This window comes from Coffea eugenioides, chromosome 1, assembly GCF_003713205.1.
Source record: "Coffea eugenioides isolate CCC68of chromosome 1, Ceug_1.0, whole genome shotgun sequence".
Classification (NCBI taxonomy): Eukaryota; Viridiplantae; Streptophyta; class Magnoliopsida; order Gentianales; family Rubiaceae; genus Coffea; species Coffea eugenioides.
Genome location: NC_040035.1, coordinates 44,454,383 through 44,474,042, shown reverse-complemented (window position 1 = coordinate 44,474,042; position 19,660 = coordinate 44,454,383). Strand labels below are relative to the sequence as shown.

The 19,660-nt window shown below is 43.0% G+C and overlaps 2 protein-coding genes across 2 annotated transcripts; both read right to left on the bottom strand.

Annotated features, from left to right (window-relative positions):
• Positions 1–7,597: 7,597 nt before the first annotated feature.
• LOC113773336 lies at positions 7,598–8,863 on the bottom strand. Its single transcript, XM_027317959.1, has one exon. The coding sequence runs from the start codon at positions 8,861–8,863 to the stop codon at positions 7,598–7,600; it is 1,266 nt and encodes a 421-aa protein (XP_027173760.1).
• Positions 8,864–11,180: 2,317 nt separating this feature from the next.
• On the bottom strand, positions 11,181–12,086 carry LOC113773319. The gene has a single exon (XM_027317938.1). The coding sequence runs from the start codon at positions 12,084–12,086 to the stop codon at positions 11,181–11,183; it is 906 nt and encodes a 301-aa protein (XP_027173739.1).
• Positions 12,087–19,660: the final 7,574 nt, after the last annotated feature.

Below are 19,660 nucleotides of genomic sequence, written 5' to 3'. Positions count from 1 at the left end.
ACTTGGAATGAATGCAACTCCGAAGGGGAAGTTGAAGAAGAAGAGAAATCAGCTCAAATGGCCTTCATGGCTATTGGAAATAATGAGGTAACTTCCACTCACTCGCAATCTGAAAGTGATGATGATGAAGATGATGATCTTGAATCTTTTGTTGAAAAGCTACATAATGCCTTGAAGGAATCTTATGATAAGAACAAACTGTTAAAACAGAAAATTGCTTTTCTCATTCAAGAAAATACAAGTCTGGTTCAACAAAATAAACATCTAAAGACTGACAATGATTGCCTTGTAAGAGCCGGATGTGATGTTCAAAACGAGCTTGACAGAAAGACTAATATTTGTGAAATGCTGAAGGAAAGGCATGGTGATTTGAAGAAAAGAATGGACATCTTGGATGAAACTTTGAAATCAAGAAAACAGGATTTTCTCAAAAGAAACATGTCATCTACTCATCCTTCTGCTTGTCAAAGAACATTTGCTCACAACAAAATTGCACATGGCTTCACAACATATAGAAGAGGTGGATTGAGATATATCAAACCAGTACATGTTAAGAACTCTTTCATTATGTGTGATTTCTGTTGTCAAAGAGGGCATTTGAAAGGAGATTGCTATGTGAAAAAAAATCAGAACAAAGGGATGAAATGCATGTGGTTAGTTAGATACAATGCTAACTATTATGGACCCAAAAATTAAAATGGGTACCAAACACCTTATTTTTTCAGGAAAAAGGATCAATCAAGTCCAAATGGTTTATTGATAGCGGCTGCTCAAGGCACATGACCGGTGATCCCTCTCTATTCATAAAGCTGAAATCAAGATCAAGTGGAAAAGTGACATTTGGTGATGATGTGAAAGCTAAAACAATTGGAATAGGTGATGTTGGTAAGGATGGTGAAACTTTTGTTCATAATGTGCTCTTAGTTGATAACTTGGGTTATAATTTGCTTAGTGTTAGTCAATTGTGTGATAAAGACTTGAATGTGTTGTTTAGAAAGCATGAATGCATTGTACTTGATTCCAAATACAATGTTGTGTTCAAAGGTAAGAGGTTCAACGACATTTATATTGTGGTTCTTGATAAAATTGATTCTTCTAGCTTAACATGTCTTAAAGTTTCAAATGAAGATCCTTGGTTGTGGCATAGAAGACTTTGTCATTTTAACATGGAGTTACTAAAGGAAATTTCGAAAAAGGAGCTAGTTAGAGGCTTGCCAAAAATCAGTTTTGAAAAGGCTAAAATATGTGATGCATGTCAATTTGGAAAACAAACAAAAGTTTCTTTTAAACCAAAGAAGTGTGTATCTACTTCCAAACCTTTAGAACTCTTGCATCTTGACTTATTTGGCCCTACTCAAATCTCTAGCTTGGGTGGTAAGAAATACTGTTTTGTGATTGTAGATGATTATTCTAGATACACTTGGGTAATATTTCTTGCTCATAAGGATGATGCATTCAAGAATTTCACTTCATTGTTTGCTAAAGTGCAAAATCTGCTTGGATTAAAAATTGTTAGAATTAGAAGTGATAATGGAACAGAATTCAAATATTGTGGTTTTCCAGAATTTTGTGATCATAATGGCATAACTCATGAGTTTTCTATTGCAAGAACTCCACAGCAAAATGGTGTTGTAGAAAGGAAAAACAGGACTCTCCAAGAGGCTGCTAGAACTATGTTAAATGAATGTAGGTTGCCTAAATATCTTTGGGCTGAAGCAGTAAACACTGCATGTTATGTGATGAATAGAATTCTCTTGAGACCTATCTTAAAGAAAACTCCTTATGAGCTGATTTTTGATAAGAAACCTACAGTTGGTTATTTCAAAGTATTTGGTTGTAAATGTTTTATTTTGAATCTAAAGGAACATCTTGGTAAGTTTGATAAAAAATCTGATGAAGGAATATTTTTGGGGTATTGTGAAAATAAAAGAGGATACAGAGTTTTTAATAGAAGGACTCTTGTGATTGAAGAAGCTATACATATAACATTTGATGAAACCAATGATGATAATTCCAAAAGTCCGTGTGAGGATGATGATGTAGGTGTTCGAGCAGGAATGGAAAAGCTGTCAATTGGAAATGAAGGAAGTTCTAAACCAGCAGCAACTGAAATGGAAAATGAAGTTCATAATGATCAAGAAGAGGAAGATGAAGACAAAAATGATGATTCACTCAAAGATCTTCCCAAGGCTTGGAAATTCAGCCAAAATCATCCAAAAGAGCTTATAATTGGTGATCCATCCGAGAAGGTAAACACTCGTTCCTCATCTAGAAAATTGATTGACAATTTTGTTTTAGTGTCTCTTTTTGAACCCAAAAATGTCAATGATGCTTTAAAGGATGAAAACTGGATTTTGGCAATGCAAGAGGAACTTAATCAATTTGAAAGAAATGAAGTTTGGACACTTGTTGATAGACCTCAAAATCAGCCTATCATTGGCACAAAGTGGATTTTTAGAAATAAGTTAGATGATAAAGGTGTTGTTGTAAGAAATAAAGCCAGATTAGTTGCTAAAGGATATGCACAAGAAGAAGGAATTGATTTTGATGAAACATTTGCTCCCGTAGCAAGATTAGAATCTATTAGAATGCTTCTTGCTTTTGCTTGCTTCAAAGGTTTCAAATTGTTTCAAATGGATGTTAAAAGTGCCTTTTTAAATGGTTTTATTGATCAAGAAGTGTATGTGGATCAACCCCCCGGTTTTGAAAATACAAAATTTCCAAGTCATGTGTTTAAACTTTCTAAAGCTTTATATGGTTTAAAACAGGCTCCAAGAGCTTGGTATGAAAGATTAAGTGGTTTCTTGATTGAAAAAGGTTTCAAAAGGGGTGTTGTGGACACCACACTTTTTACTAAGCACGTGTTGAAAGACCTTCTTATTGTGTAAATATATGTTGATGATATTATTTTCGGTGCTACTAATGAGTATCTATGTAAGGAGTTTTCCACCACTATGCAAAATGAATTTGAAATGAGTATGATGGGAGAATTAAATTTCTTCCTTGGACTTCAAATACATCAAGCTCTTGAGGGAATTTTTATAAATCAAGCAAAATATACCAAGGAATTGCTGAAAAGGTTTGGCATGGAGGACTCAAAACAAGTTGGAACTCCAATGTGCACTTCTACAAAGCTTGACAAAGATGAAGAAGGTAATCATGTGGATGAAAAGCATTATAGAGGTATGATCGGAAGCCTACTTTATTTAACCGCAAGTAGACCTGATATTATGTTTGCTGTTTGCTTGTGTGCTAGATTTCAATCTTGTCCAAAAGAATCACATTTGAATGCTGTAAAAAGAATTTTTAGGTATTTGAAAGGTACATTAGACTATGGTCTTTGGTATGCTAGATCTAATGAGTTTGCTCTATATGGTTATTCGGATGCTGATTTTGGAGGTTGTCATGTGGATAGAAAGAGTACGAGTGGAACTTGTCATTTTCTTGGAAATTGTTTAGTCTCTTGGTTTAGCAAAAAGCAAAATGCAATATCTTTGTCTACAACCGAAGCGGAATATATTGCCGCTAGTGCATGTTGTACTCAACTTTTGTGGATGAAGCACACTTTGAATGATTTTGGATTGTTGTATGACTGCATGCCTGTATTCTGTGATAATACTAGTGCTATAAATTTGACCAAAAATCCTATTCATCATTCTAGGACAAAGCACATAGATATAAAGCATCACTTTATTCGTGATCTTGTTCAAAAAGGTGAAATATGTGTAAATTATGTTTGTTCTAAAGATCAATTTGCTGATATATTTACCAAAGCTCTGCCATTAGATCAGTTCATTCATCTAAGATCAAAATTAGGAATAATCGAAAAATCATCCTAATATTTCTCAAAGTCTTCGGACGTCCGAAAGAAGATGAACGGACGTCCGATGATGTTCTTCAGCCATTTTCCAGAATTGCGCCTGTTCGGACGCAACTGTCGGACGTACAACTTCGTTCGGCCGTCCGACAGTGCAACGGCTCATTTGTTTTAAATCAACTTTCTTCCTCATTTGCTTCAATCTTTTTTTATTTCCTCTCGGACGAAAACCCTCTCATTTCTCACTCTCAAATTCATACCATTCTGAAGCTCTCATTCCCAAATTGATTCAAACAAAACTTTTCCTGATTGATTGCGATTCATTTCTCCTAATTATTTCATCGAATCGCAAAACATTTCGAAAATTCCCAAATTTCCCTCAAAACCCTACTTTCTCATAACTGCTCTGTCAAATCTTGTTCAAGGACTTTGTGTCCCAAAATTTCTGTACGATTCACTTCCCTACTGCTGTGTGCATCATTTGCATTCCTCATTCCACACATTTCGCACAATGGTGAATCTAAGGGGAGGAAAAGTTACTGCCGGACGCAAGCATCCACTCAGGGATGAGGATGAGAGTCTTCCCACTGTCAAACGGACATCCAAACGCTTCAAAAGAGGAGCTATCAAGGGTCAAATGTCACGGCCTACACCACAACCCTCCTCTCAGCCTGAATCTGGACAGGGGACATCTTCTCAACCGCCTCCAAAATCAGCCCCTCCTCCTACATTCTTTGATGATGCTGCGAAAGACAAATACTCCTGGATATCCCAGAAGGGTGTCATCCCTCAAAGAACTGTAAACCCCTCTGAATTTCGCTCCATAGGTTTAGAATCCATTCTGAGTCTATTTGCTTTCCAGAAATGGTCACATCTTATTTCTATGCCAAATGTCTACTATCCTGATATGTTGCATCAATTTTTTGCCAATCTAAGGAAAGGTTCTGACCCAACTGAAATATTTTCCAGGGTTAATGGGGTAGACTTAATCATTGACTCTGAAATTGTGAACTCCATTTTAAATACTACCATTGAACGTTTATGCAAAGATAAGATTGCTAATTTCTTTTCTTATGAAGAGCTTCCTACTGCTGCAAATCATTTTGATGGGAAAAAAATGTTAACCTATTTCAAAAGAAGTTTTTCCTCACCTGCTGATGCTAAATTGAATGATCTGGCTCCTGTGAATTTAATTGCTTTTTCTATCATTTCAAACCTGCTTGTGCCCACTGATGGGCACAGAACTGATGCAAACAAAATGGAGTTGTACCTCTTTTATTGTTTTCAAGAAAAAATTCGTATTGATTTTGGTTTTGTCATGTGCAAGTTCTTACTTCGCTATGCCACTGATTCTCGCAGAAAATTGTCTTATGGAAAGTTTCTTCAAAAGATTTTTGAGTTTAACAAAGTCCCTATTCTAGGTGTTTGTCCTAAAGAAGCATCTTCTTATGCCTTTACAAAAGGGTATTTTGAAAGAAAAAATCTTGTTTTCAAAGATAATCTGTGGGCCTATAAGGGTGCATCTTCTAGTGAACTTAGGTCTAAGACTGCACATGATCCTTCACCCATTTCACTCACTCCCATTCACCCTAGGAAGTCTGCCACTAAAGCATCTTCCTCTTCCAGTGATGAAGTAATTGAGCTCCTTCGTGAACTCAAACAGCATGTTCTTCTTCTAGAACATGGTCTAATGCTCACTATGTCCTCTGAGCAACAAACTGCCTTCCTAGACAAAAAGAACCTCCTGTTTCCCCCCCTGTTGTTGAGGAAGTTTCCCATGACAATGAGTCACACCCCACTGATCCAAGTTCATCAATTCCGGATCCTGGTTCTTCAACCCCTGTGACTCCTCATGGCACCTCTACATCAGATAAAGGCAAGGCACCAGTTGAAGAGGCTGCTGAAGATGATGAAGAAACTGAAGAGGAGGATCTTGATCAATATCAGCTCTCTCGGAGGACACCTGGATCCACTTAGTTCATCATTTAGGACATTTGCATGCTGTTTGTCTCTTTTATGTTTTTGTAGTATTCAACAATGAATGTGTAATGTAATGGATATTTTAAGTTTCATTTTGGATGTCTAAGTACTGTTTTGATGGATGTCTGAATATCTTGATGAATGATTGTCTATTCTGCTTATGTGAATGTAATGAATTTGTGGATTGTCTATTCTGATATTCTGATGGTCTAAGTTTTGATGTGTGAATTTGTCTAAATTTGTGAATTTGTGGATGTGGTGATGTGATTGGTTGCCCGTTTGTGATGACAAAAAGGGGGAGATGGTTATGATTGATGGATTGATTGTTTAAATTTAGATTGGCTGATATGCTTAATTGATTAACTCGGATGGGCAGCTTTGTGAGGGGGAGTTTTCCAAAATTTTTAAATTTTGTGATTCACTAAGACAGGGGGAGTTCTTGTCTATTTTGAAAGAGGAAGTTTTCATTGCAATCATAAAAATTCATTTCAAACCTTTGTTTTGTCATCATCAAAAAGGGGGAGAATGTTATTCTTGGTTTTGATGATCACAAAGTATTTTGAAATGTATCTAACCTTCTTCGATTATAAGTGTCTTTACATATCAAAGAATCAGGTATGAATAGGTCATGAAATGCATTTCAACCAAAAGAAGAAGCAAAAACAGGATACTCACGTCGGACGGCCGAAAGGAATCTGTCGGACGTCCGAAAGGATAAAGAGCATCAAGAAGGAAGCTCTGTCGGACGCTCGTGAGGAAGCATCGGACGTCCGGAAGGATCGGACGCTTGCCATCGGACGCTCATCAACCGCATCGGACGTCCGAAAAATTCCAAGCTAACTTGCCAACTCTCTGCCTACGATCGGACGCTGCGGTGTCGGACGATCAAGACGCATCGGACGTCCGAACGTCAGCTTGGATGCCATCGGACGATTGGTTCGGACGATGATTTGATCGTCGGACGTCCGACAGCCCCAACGGCTAGTTGACTCTTCAGCTGCCTTCTATCCGTTGGAAGCATTGATGAAGCCTATTTCTGGTTCCCTTTAAAATCAAACTGGTCTGAACGAAGTAGAGACTTTTGCACACTTTGTTTACAAGATCTAGTGAGATATTTTAGCTAGAAAATAGTCTCCAAAGCAGATTTGTTTTAAAGTGGTGTGAATTTCTGTTGAGCTTTTCTTTTGTGAGTGAAAGGATCTTTAGTGTAGCTCTGTTGAGGGTTTTCTGAGTGATTGTAAAACTTCTTGGCTTGACTAAGTGAGGCTTAGGGCAAGGAGGAAGTGCTCCCTCCATTGTACATCTAGTTGATCGACTTTCATCAAAGAGAAGTTGCTCTTCCTTGTGTTTGGTCTTCAAGTTTGGGTAAAGCTTGGTAGACACTTGGTTTGTTTCTCCATTTTACATTTCTGTTTAATAAAATCTTCATTGCTTATCTATACTTGCTTCTCCGATCAATATTGCTATTGTCTTCTAATCTACTTGGTTGATCATTACTAAAAAGGAAGGTAAATTTTCATTAACGAAAAAGTGCATAAACTTGGTTAAGATTTTAATCAAACCAATTCACCCCCCCCTCTTGGTTGTCTGTGGGACTAACACCAGAGGACGCTAGAAAGTTCTTCTAGCCAGTTAGACTGGGCCAGTTCCAACCTAGTCTTTAGTCCTTGTAAAAGGGTTCGGTTAACGTTCTCCATTTGGCCGTTGGCCTGGGGATGACCGACCGACGTGAAGTGCTGGCTGATCTTGAGCTCGGCGCACCAGCTCCTGAAGGGGTTTTCAGCGAACTGTCGCCTATTGTTAGATATCAAGACTTGCGGAATCCCGAAGCGGCAAACTATGTTCTTCCAGAAGAATTTCTGAACTGCTCTTCCAGAGATAGTGGCTAGAGGCTCCGCTTCCATCCATTTTGAAGTAGTCGATGGCTACCACAAGTTGTTCGTATCTCCCGAGAACTCGGGGAAAAGGCCCCAGAAGGTCTATGCCCCACTGGGTAAAGGGCCAAGGACTGTGGATGGGGACCATCTCCTGAGTTGGCTGGTGACGCAGCGGGGCGTGCACCTGACAAGCTCGGCATTGCTGAACTAGCGCCGCGGCATTCCGAAACACTGAGGGCCAATAGTAGCCTACGAGCAGGCACTTTTTGGCCAACACCCGAGATCTCACATGCGCCGCGCATAAGCCTTCATGAACTTCTCCGAGGACATAGTCACCTTCCTCGGGAATTACGCACTTTAACCAGGGAGACAAGTACGACCTCCTGTAGAGGGTCCCCCCGGCGTAGGCATACTTGGCAGCCACAAGCTGGAGTCGTCGGGTCTCGATTTTGTCCTCGGGGAGGACACCCGAGCAGAGGAAGTCCACGAGGGGAGCCATCCAAGAGGCCGGGCTGTTTATAGCCAAGACTTGGACCTGGTCGATACTTTTTTGCTTGACTACCTCCACCAAGTCTTCATTGTTCAGGTGAGCAAACGAGGAGGACGCCAGTTTTAACAGAGCGTCTGCGCGCTTGTTCTGTGACCTCGGCACCTGCTCGATTTCAAAAACATCAAACAGGGCTATTGCTTCTCGTACCTTAGCCAAGTATTTTTTCATGATGTCCTCCTTGGCCTCATACTCTCCGCGGACTTGGTGGACTACGAGCTGAGAGTCACTCCGGGCTTTGATCGCAGTTATACCCATCTGGTAGGCTATCCGCAATCCAGTCAGTAAGGCCTCGTATTCCGCCTCGTTGTTGGATGCCGAGAAGTCAAACCTGAGTGCGTAGGTCAGCTCTTCCCCGGTGGGTGAGGTGAGCAGTAGGCCGGCTCCACTCCCTTCCTTGCTCGAGGCCCCGTCCATAAACAGTACCCACGGCTCCCCCGGCCGTACCTCCTCGCGCGAGGGGTTTGGCTCGGCCACGGACAAACTGGCCCCTTCAGCAAGGAAGTCCGCCAGGGCCTGAACTTTGATAGCGGTGCGAGGCTGATAGCCGATATCATGCTCGGCCAGTTCGACGGCCCATTTGGTCATCCTGCCCGAGACCTCAGGTTTTGTGAGTATTTGTCGTAAGGGCTGATCAGTCATGACAACAATGCTGTGGGCCTGGAAGTACGGTCGGAGTTTTCGGGCGGCGTGCACCAGGGCAAGGACCAATTTCTATGCCAGTGTGTACCGCGTTTCCGGCCCTTGTAAAGCACGACTGACATAATATATTGGCCTCTGAGCCCCCTGTCTTCCCCCACCAAAACCGCGTTAACAGCCTCGTTGCAGGCGGACAGGTATAGGATCAGGGTTTCCCCCTGCTCCGGGGCGGTCAAATTTGGCTGCTCAGCCAAGTGTGCCTTCAGGTCGGTGAAGGCTTTCTGGCACTCCTCAATCCACTGAAAGTCCTTAGGCGCTTTCAAGATTCGAAAGAAGGATAGCCCCCTCATCGCGGAACGCGAGAGGAATCTATTCAAGGCGGCCATCCTTTTCGTGAGCCGCTGGACCTCCTTTATGTTCCTCGGAGGGGCCATGTCCATGATGGCCTGGACCTTATCCGGATTGGCCTGGATTCCCTCTCGGGAGACCAAGAAACCTAGGAACCTTCCAGACCTAACCCCGAAGGTGCATTTCTTTGGGTTCAGCCGCATCCGGCTCTCCTACAGGATGTTCAAGATTTCCCTCAGGTCGGGAGCGAGCTGCCTGTTAGTTCGGCTCTTGACAATCATATCGTCCACGTAGACCTCCATACTCCTGCCGACCTGATTCTGGAACAATTTGTTGACCAAGCGCTGGTAGGTAGCTCCAGCATTTTTTAGCCCAAACGGCATTGTCCGGTAACAGTACGTCCCCTCCTCAGTGATGAAGGAAGTCTTTTCCCGGTCCTCTTCAGCCATCTCTATCTGGTGGTATCCCTTGAAGGCGTCCAGGAAACACAGAACGTCAAAACCCACAGTAGACTCTACTAACCTGTCAATCCTCGGTAAAGGGACACAGTCCTTTGGACAGGCTTTATTAAGGTCCGTGAAATCCACGCACATTCTCCAAGATTGGTTCTCCTTCTTCACCAGGACCGGGTTGGCTAGCCAGGCCGGGTAATATACCTCCAAGATGATCTTGGATTCCAACAGCTTGTCGACCTCCTTCTTGATTACCTCATTCCTCTCTGGGGCGAAACTCCTCTTCTTCTGCTTCACCGGTTTGAAGCGGGGATCCACGTTGAGGTGGTGGATGGCTAGGTCAGTCGGAATCTCAGGCATGTCCTCAACCGTCCACGCGAAGACCTAGGAGCACTCCCTCAGTAGGGCCTTCAACCCCTCCTTCTCCTCGGAAGGCAGCAACGCAACGATGCGGAGGACCTGGTCGAGCCTGTCCTCTCTCAAGGGGAACTCCTCGTTCTCGTCCCGAGTGCCCAACTGTTGGTCCTCCTCCCCCGGGATGTAGGGCTCCAAGCTGGTCGTCTGGGCGACCACCTTCTCTTGTCCCCGGAGCATGGCCAGGTAGCAAGCTCGGGCCACCTCTGGATCTCCGTGTACCTCGGCTATTCCCCCCGAGGTGGGGAACTTGACGCTGAGGTGGAGCGAAGAAGGAATAGCTCAGAGGGCGTTCAAGGTGGGCCGACTAAGGAACATATTGTACGGGGATTGTTGTTTGACCACCACGAAGTTGACGGGAATGGTCCGGCATTTGGGCGCCTGCCCTACCGTGACTATCAGGGTGATCATTCCCTCCGGGTTGATGGGTGGCCCGGTGAAACCCACCAGAGGTGTCCGAACCGGGGTCAACTGTCCGTCTTCCAAGCCGAGCTCCTTGAACACCCTGTAAAACAGGATGTCAACCGCGCTTCCTTGGTTGACGTACACTTTCTTCACCCGATAGTTATTGGTTACGACGTCTATCACGATGGCCTCGTGGTTCCCTGACGCCAGGGGAACAGCATCCCTCGGTCCGAAGGTGATCTCTTCGTCCACGCGTAGGCACTTCATGGAATCGTCCCCCTCGGGGGGAGGTCACCTATTCTTCCGAACTGCGTTGCTGTCTCCTCCCGTGGGGCCCCCAGCGATGGTTTTAATCACCCCGGCCAAGTTCTGAGTGTCCTGGTCGGGGGAGTGTTCCCGGGGAATATCACGCCGCTCAGGGCGGTCGCGACGCTGGCCCTTGACCTTGTCTCCGCGGTAGGTACGTCCTGGCTCCTGGCCTGGTCGACCTTGCCGCACAAACAGTCCCAAGAAGCCGCGCTGGATCAGATCCTCGATCTCCCTCCGTAGGGCCCAGCACCCCTCTGTGTCATGCCCGACGTCACGGTGGAAGGCACAGTACCGGTCCTGGTTTCTCTTATTTCGGGGTGTCCCCATCTTGGGCGGCCGTTCCCCTAGGCCCTCCGCCTCCATAACGGCCAGGATCTGGGCTCTGGGCCGACTCAGGGGGGTGTACCCTTTTTCCGGAAGTGGCGGTTGAGCGGGGGTTTTCTCATTTGAGAGTCGGTCAAAAACGTTCTTCTTGGCCAGGCCGTCCTTGTTTCGGGAGGGTTTCCCCGTCCTCTCCGATCTCCGAGCTCCCGATCCGACTCCCTCTTCAGGCGTGCCGCCTCCTCTGCGTTAGCGGTTGCGTGCGCCCTGGTCAAGAGCTCCTCCAGATCTCCGGGAGGCTTCTCGGCCAGCTTGTAGAAGAGCTCCTCTGCCCTGAACCCATTCATGAAGGTGGCCATCACCACCTTTTCATCCTTGTCCTTGATCTGCAGGCTTTCCGTGTTGAAGCGGGCCATGAAATTCCTCAGGGACTCGTCCGGCTTCTGCATGATTGCCATCAGGTGAGCCGCGTTCTTTGAGTAAGTCTTCGAAGAGACGAACTGGGCGACGAACTGCCTGGCCAGTTCAGGAAAACTTCGGATGGATCCCGGTGCCAGACCCTGGAACCAGAGCCGGGCCCTCCCCTTCAGGAACATGGGGAAGGTCTTGCAACGGATCTCATCCGCAACTGTTTGCAGACGCATGTGCGTGAGGAAGACCGAGAAGTGGTCCTCCGGGTCGGTCGAAGCGTCACACAACTCGATGTTCGGGATCTTGAATCTCCAGGGTAGCGGGTAATCCTCTATCCCGTGGGTAAATGGCGAGGCTGCGTAATTGTCCTCGTACAATTGCAGCCGCAAAATTTGTTCGAATTCGTCCCGGACAGGTTTCCACTGGGGGAGATTGCGTGGTCGGCTCTTGACAGATCGGTCGGGGGAGCGTTCAGGCTCGTTCCGCGCAGGTTTCCACGGGGAAGGATTTCTCGGTCGGCCCCCAGCGGACCAGTCACGGGAACACCTCTCGCTGTCTTCGACCATCGAGGCTCGTGTCGAGAGGGAGTCCGTGGCCGCTTCCTTCTGGGGGGCTGGTCTCGTGACTCATCCTCTGAGGGAATGGGAGGTGATTTCTTCTGCTTCCCCTTCGCCTTAGAGGTTTGTGCGCCCCCGGCTTCACCCCCCTCGTTCGCCTGTCGGACCATGTCTTCCAACATGGGGAGGTTCTCCGTCACGAACTGAAGGATCTACTGTCTCCGTTCCCCCGAAAGGGCTGAGCCCCCAGCGTTCCGAGCCGCCTCGGTCTCCCTTCGCCGGGACCCCTCGCTGGCTCCAGGATCGATGTTCTCAATGGTTCGCTTGGAGTGCGTTCTCGCCATCAACACAACTATACTTACCTTTCATTCCCGTTGCCGGCGCCAACTGAAGAAGCGCAAAGCTTCCCCGGACCGAGCTGACCTACTGAGCTCGGCGTGCTGATGAGAAAAGCGTGTCCAAACCCTGCAAAACAAACAAGAAGAGGTCTATAGGGTGACTAGCAGGGGAGCTCCGAGGTTGTCCCTGGGGGCACTCCGACGGTCAAGTTAGTCTACCGGTGAGTGAAATTCTCGAGAAGTAAAACAGTCGGGGGTGATCTGCCAACAGTGAGTGTACCTTATGCAGTGGATGTGCGTTACCATTTATACCTGCTTGTGAGTGCGACCTCCGTACGTTTCGGGACCTGCCCAGAATAGTCTCAGTCTCGCGCTGAGGGGGATCCTCCCCGCCCTCTGCGGGATTGTTCTCTGGAGCCCTTCGGAGCCATAGCGGCGGTGTGCCCCAGGATGGTTCCCATGGGCCTGAGGTCCAAGCCCAACTCTGGCCCTCTTGGGCTGCCACGTGTCTCGGCCCAGGACGGGTCTTCTGCAAGAGCAAAAATTTATACTATCACACAACCATGATCTAAGTAATTAGACCTTATGTTAAACACCCAGTTAGACACACTAAACACTAGTTAATCACGCAAAGCAAACTGGGTCATGAGCCAAGCTCAACCCCCATAACTTGGGTTACGGATTAGACTTTACCCCTCCAACTCGGGTCATGACTATATACTTAACCCTGTTATAGCTCGGTTTCCATAACTAGTTCCGAAATGGCCAACTCACAACACACACACAACATATTCTCAAATCAACTAACCTTTGAATTGACAAATTTAAAATTAAGCCATAATTGATCCAAACATTTCACGAATCGCAGATAATTTCAGATCAACAAATAATCACATACTTGATCAATTTTCATGAAAAAAGCACAGACAAACAATATATTTCATAAAATACACAACTTTAAAAATTCCCAAAATGTCTTTTAGCATAAATAATTTATACGTTTAAGAAAATACTGGTTAGTAATAGGGTCACTTACCTCAAACCATATGCATAAATGATTCCATGAAGCCAGTCCAAAGAAAATTCGGAATCTAAGTCTCAACAAATGATCACGTTAGATAATTTGTTATTCCCACTATGATGCCTAGAAGCAACAATTATAGCCTGAATGCTAAACTAATCTCATCCTGAGTGTGACGCCCCGAAGAAAAAAATGAGTTTGAGAACCCGGAAATTTTCTAATTTTCTAGGGTTTATTTTATTTACTTGCCCGCCTTTCTACATTTTCTTTATTAAAAAAATTCCCCAGATAAAATTTATGAGCAAAGATAGTTTGAAAATGATTTTTCTAGTATCGGTTAGTTTTTGAGAAATTAAAAGCGTATTTTGAACGTGGGACCCGCAAGTGCGGTAAATGCATTATATTTTTGACAACTTGTTGGAATTTTGTATTAAGTGATATTATTTTACAAAGTGTTAAGATATTTGTATTGGAGAGACAAAAAGATAAGTTTTAAACCTAAAGGTGACAAGTGTCACCATAAGAGTTAGTCTTGCCATTTGACCACTATTCATGCCTTTACCAAATTAATATCAAAATTGACCAAAAATCTTCCATTTTTCCTTCAAGCTTGGCTGAACCTCTTCTTACAAGAAAAGAAAGAAAAGCTTCCAAGTTTCTTGCTCCAATCTTGTCCAATCTCACAAACTAACCGTTTAATCTTGAATTCCTTCCATAAAACCTCTTCAAGTAGTGATTGTGAGTTGGTGTGTGAAGTTGTTTGGAAAGTTAAGGTGACCCATAGCTCTCTCTCTCTTGTTTTAAAGGTAAGTTGTGAAGAACCACCCTCCTCCTTTAATTGATGCTTAAAGCATGCTTAGTGGTTGTATAAGATGCAAGTTTATGGATTGATTCTTGATTTGTGGTTGAAATAATGAAGTTTTATTATTTTTGGGGAATTTTCTGTTTTAATATAACCATGATTGTGTGGCTATCTATGATGATTGGAAATGATGTTTAGGGACTCTATGAGGTGGAAAAAGTTGAAGATTGCAATTAATTTCTGTTTTGGAAGAAATCTGGAAAATTAGGGTTCTTGGTTCTTCATTCTGTCCGAAATTTTTGGTCCTAGATAGAGGCCGAATTGGCCTTGGTTCAAAACATGAAAGTTGTAGGTATTGATGTTTTAAGGGTTCCTGTAAAATTTCAGGTCAATTGAATTAGTGTAGAATGAGATAAGCCGAAATTACTATTGCTGTTCTGGGTTCATCAGGATGTTAGAACTGCGTCTGAAATGGGTTGTTTTGACTGGAATTGTTTTGGATTTGGGTGTTGAGGTCTTCTGATGAAATGTATATGGATATCTTAGCTTTCATGTGCCTTTGGAATCAATGCAATTGGACCTGTGTAGGCTGAGATAGACGTATTACAGTTTTGTGTGATTTGGGAACCTGCAATTGAGGTTCTGGCTGGGTTTTCTGCATTTTTGACCTAGTTGTGCTAGGATTTGGACTGAGAGGCCTTCTACATTGTTGTATCCCTGGTTCTTAGCTTCGAAACGGTGGGTCTTGGACCTCCATCCGATACTCATAGTACCTTTTGTGCCATTACCGCAAAAGGACGTCAAAACTGTTTTTTCTAGTTTTGAGCTTAACTTTCATTTCCGGACTTTTCCCTAGCTTGACTTGTACGAGTACTACTTGGAGCTTGCTGAATGGCTATTGGATGAACTTGTTGTTGTGTGTGTACCTTTGGGACTGGCTGAGGATATAATGAAGCCGTGGTGGCTGGAAAAGTAAGAAAATTCAGGGGAAATGCTGTCCGAATTTGGAATGGGCTTGATTGCTTTGCGTTTGTGCTTTAGGGCTTGGACTTGAGTGAAGTAATGCAATATGATGGATGGTTTCAGAGCCGTGGAGGTGAGTGACCCTAAACTATTTCCAAAGTACTTGTGAAATATTTCTTGCATTATTTATTCGATTGCATCTCATGCGTGCTTGCATGTGAATTCATGATATGATTTTGGCTTCAATGAGTTCTGGGAAAGTCTTGTGCTGGACACCAACGTCTCCATTCTGTTTGTGGTTCATGTTCATGGTTATCTGGAGCTCAAAAAGGGGCTTCCTCTCTCTGTTCGTGTGTTATGATCTATTTGAGCGTTGGGTGTTCTAGTGCAATGATTTCACTGGCTCACGAGAGCACTAAACGGACATTTGATCTCTGAATCATGACAGCATCAAAATCATCGAAATGCCACATTGTGAAATATATTTGCTTAATGATTTTGCTGGTTACTCGCTGAGCTTCTAGCTCACCCCAAAAATAATTTATTCCCCTCCACAGGGCTCAAGGCGAAGGAAGGACTTATAGTACTTGTGCACGTGATTGGATGGCCTATGTTTTGTACAGTTTTGATTTGGAATCATTTTATGTATAGTTGAGAATTGTTTCCGCTGCTTTTGTGACATGTAATTATTGGAGACTTGGATGTATAATTGTGGACCATGTGATGTGTATTTGAGATGTATATTGTAATATATTTGAGGATTGTAGTGAACGACTGAGTCCCGGCGAGAGCTGGGCAGGCGGCCCGCCGATACCCTCGGGTTCGCCCTTGGGAGAGGTGGGGCTGTCACAGTTGGTATCAGAGCTTAGGCTTCAGATCTCTGTAGTGTATCCTAGGCTTGAAGTTTAGGATGCCGGACTGTGGGTTTGGTTTGCAATATTAGTGATTCTTGCGGGATGTCTTGACTTGATTAGTACAAGATGGAATGTCGAGGACGACATTCTTTTAAGGAGGGGAGTTTGTGACGCCCCGAAGAAAAAAATGAGTTTGAGAACCCGGAAATTTTCTAATTTTCTAGGGTTTATTTTATTTACTTGCCCGCCTTTCTACATTTTCTTTATTAGAAAAATTCCCCAGATAAAATTTATGAGCAAAGATAGTTTGAAAATGATTTTTCTAGTATCGGTTAGTTTTTGAGAAATTAAAAGCGTATTTTGAACGTGGGACCCGCAAGTGCGGTAAATGCATTATATTTTTGACAACTTGTTGGAATTTTGTATTAAGTGATATTATTTTACAAAGTGTTAAGATATTTGTATTGGAGAGACAAAAAGATAAGTTTTAAACCTAAAGGTGACAAGTGTCACCATAAGAGTTAGTCTTGCCATTTGACCACTATTCATGCCTTTACCAAATTAATATCAAAATTGACCAAAAATCTTCCATTTTTCCTTCAAGCTTGGCTGAACCTCTTCTTACAAGAAAAGAAAGAAAAGCTTCCAAGTTTCTTGCTCCAATCTTGTCCAATCTCACAAACTAACCGTTTAATCTTGAATTCCTTCCATAAAACCTCTTCAAGTAGTGATTGTGAGTTGGTGTGTGAAGTTGTTTGGAAAGTTAAGGTGACCCATAGCTGTCTCTCTCTTGTTTTAAAGGTAAGTTGTGAAGAACCACCCTCCTCCTTTAATTGATGCTTAAAGCATGCTTAGTGGTTGTATAAGATGCAAGTTTATGGATTGATTCTTGATTTGTGGTTGAAATAATGAAGTTTTATTATTTTTGGGGAATTTTCTGTTTTAATATAACCATGATTGTGTGGCTATCTATGATGATTGGAAATGATGTTTAGGGACTCTATGAGGTGGAAAAAGTTGAAGATTGCAATTAATTTCTGTTTTGGAAGAAATCTGGAAAATTAGGGTTCTTGGTTCTTCATTCTGTCCGAAATTTTTGGTCCTAGATAGAGGCCGAATTGGCCTTGGTTCAAAACATGAAAGTTGTAGGTATTGATGTTTTAAGGGTTCCTGTAAAATTTCAGGTCAATTGAATTAGTGTAGAATGAGATAAGCCGAAATTACTATTGCTGTTCTGGGTTCATCAGGATGTTAGAACTGCGTCTGAAATGGGTTGTTTTGACTGGAATTGTTTTGGATTTGGGTGTTGAGGTCTTCTGATGAAATGTAGATGGATATCTTAGCTTTCATGTGCCTTTGGAATCAATGCAATTGGACCTGTGTAGGCTGAGATAGACGTATTACAGTTTTGTGTGATTTGGGAACCTGCAATTGAGGTTCTGGCTGGGTTTTCTGCATTTTTGACCTAGTTGTGCTAGGATTTGGACTGAGAGGCCTTCTACATTGTTGTATCCCTGGTTCTTAGCTTCGAAACGGTGGGTCTTGGACCTCCATCCGATACTCATAGTACCTTTTGTGCCATTACCGCAAAAGGACGTCAAAACTGTTTTTTCTAGTTTTGAGCTTAACTTTCATTTCCGGACTTTTCCCTAGCTTGACTTGTACGAGTACTACTTGGAGCTTGCTGAATGGCTATTGGATGAACTTGTTGTTGTGTGTGTACCTTTGGGACTGGCTGAGGATATAATGAAGCCGTGGTGGCTGGAAAAGTAAGAAAATTCAGGGGAAATGCTGTCCGAATTTGGAATGGGCTTGATTGCTTTGCGTTTGTGCTTTAGGGCTTGGACTTGAGTGAAGTAATGCAATATGATGGATGGTTTCAGAGCCGTGGAGGTGAGTGACCCTAAACTATTTCCAAAGTACTTGTGAAATATTTCTTGCATTATTTATTCGATTGCATCTCATGCGTGCTTGCATGTGAATTCATGATATGATTTTGGCTTCAATGAGTTCTGGGAAAGTCTTGTGCTGGACACCAACGTCTCCATTCTGTTTGTGGTTCATGTTCATGGTTATCTGGAGCTCAAAAAGGGGCTTCCTCTCTCTGTTCGTGTGTTATGATCTATTTGAGCGTTGGGTGTTCTAGTGCAATGATTTCACTGGCTCACGAGAGCACTAAACGGACATTTGATCTCTGAATCATGACATCATCGAAATCATCGAAATGCCACATTATGAAATATATTTGCTTAATGATTTTGCTGGTTACTCGCTGAGCTTCTAGCTCACCCCAAAAATATTTTATTCCCCTCCACAGGGCTCAAGGCGAAGGAAGGACTTATAGTACTTGTGCACGTGATTGGATGGCCTATGTTTTGTACAGTTTTGATTTGGAATCATTTTTTGTATAGTTGAGAATTGTTTCCGCTGCTTTTGTGACATGTAATTATTGGAGACTTGGATGTATAATTGTGGACCATGTGATGTGTATTTGAGATGTATATTGTAATATATTTGAGGATTGTAGTGAACGACTGAGTCCCGACGAGAGCTGGGCAGGCGGCCCGCCGATACCCTCGGGTTCGCCCTTGGGAGAGGTGGGGCTGTCACAGTTGGTATCAGAGCTTAGGCTTCAGATCTCTGTAGTGTATCCTAGGCTTGAAGTTTAGGATGCCGGACTGTGGGTTTGGTTTGCAATATTAGTGATTCTTGCGGGATGTCTTGACTTGATTAGTACAAGATGGAATGTCGAGGACGACATTCTTTTAAGGAGGGGAGTTTGTGACGCCCCGAAGAAAAAAATGAGTTTGAGAACCCGGAAATTTTCTAATTTTCTAGGGTTTATTTTATTTACTTGCCCGCCTTTCTACATTTTCTTTATTAGAAAAATTCCCCAGATAAAATTTATGAGCAAAGATAGTTTGAAAATGATTTTTCTAGTATCGGTTAGTTTTTGAGAAATTAAAAGCGTATTTTGAACGTGGGACCCGCAAGTGCGGTAAATGCATTATATTTTTGACAACTTGTTGGAATTTTGTATTAAGTGATATTATTTTACAAAGTGTTAAGATATTTGTATTGGAGAGACAAAAAGATAAGTTTTAAACCTAAAGGTGACAAGTGTCACCATAAGAGTTAGTCTTGCCATTTGACCACTATTCATGCCTTTACCAAATTAATATCAAAATTGACCAAAAATCTTCCATTTTTCCTTCAAGCTTGGCTGAACCTCTTCTTACAAGAAAAGAAAGAAAAGCTTCCAAGTTTCTTGCTCCAATCTTGTCCAATCTCACAAACTAACCGTTTAATCTTGAATTCCTTCCATAAAACCTCTTCAAGTAGTGATTGTGAGTTGGTGTGTGAAGTTGTTTGGAAAGTTAAGGTGACCCATAGCTGTCTCTCTCTTGTTTTAAAGGTAAGTTGTGAAGAACCACCCTCCTCCTTTAATTGATGCTTAAAGCATGCTTAGTGGTTGTATAAGATGCAAGTTTATGGATTGATTCTTGATTTGTGGTTGAAATAATGAAGTTTTATTATTTTTGGGGAATTTTCTGTTTTAATATAACCATGATTGTGTGGCTATCTATGATGATTGGAAATGATGT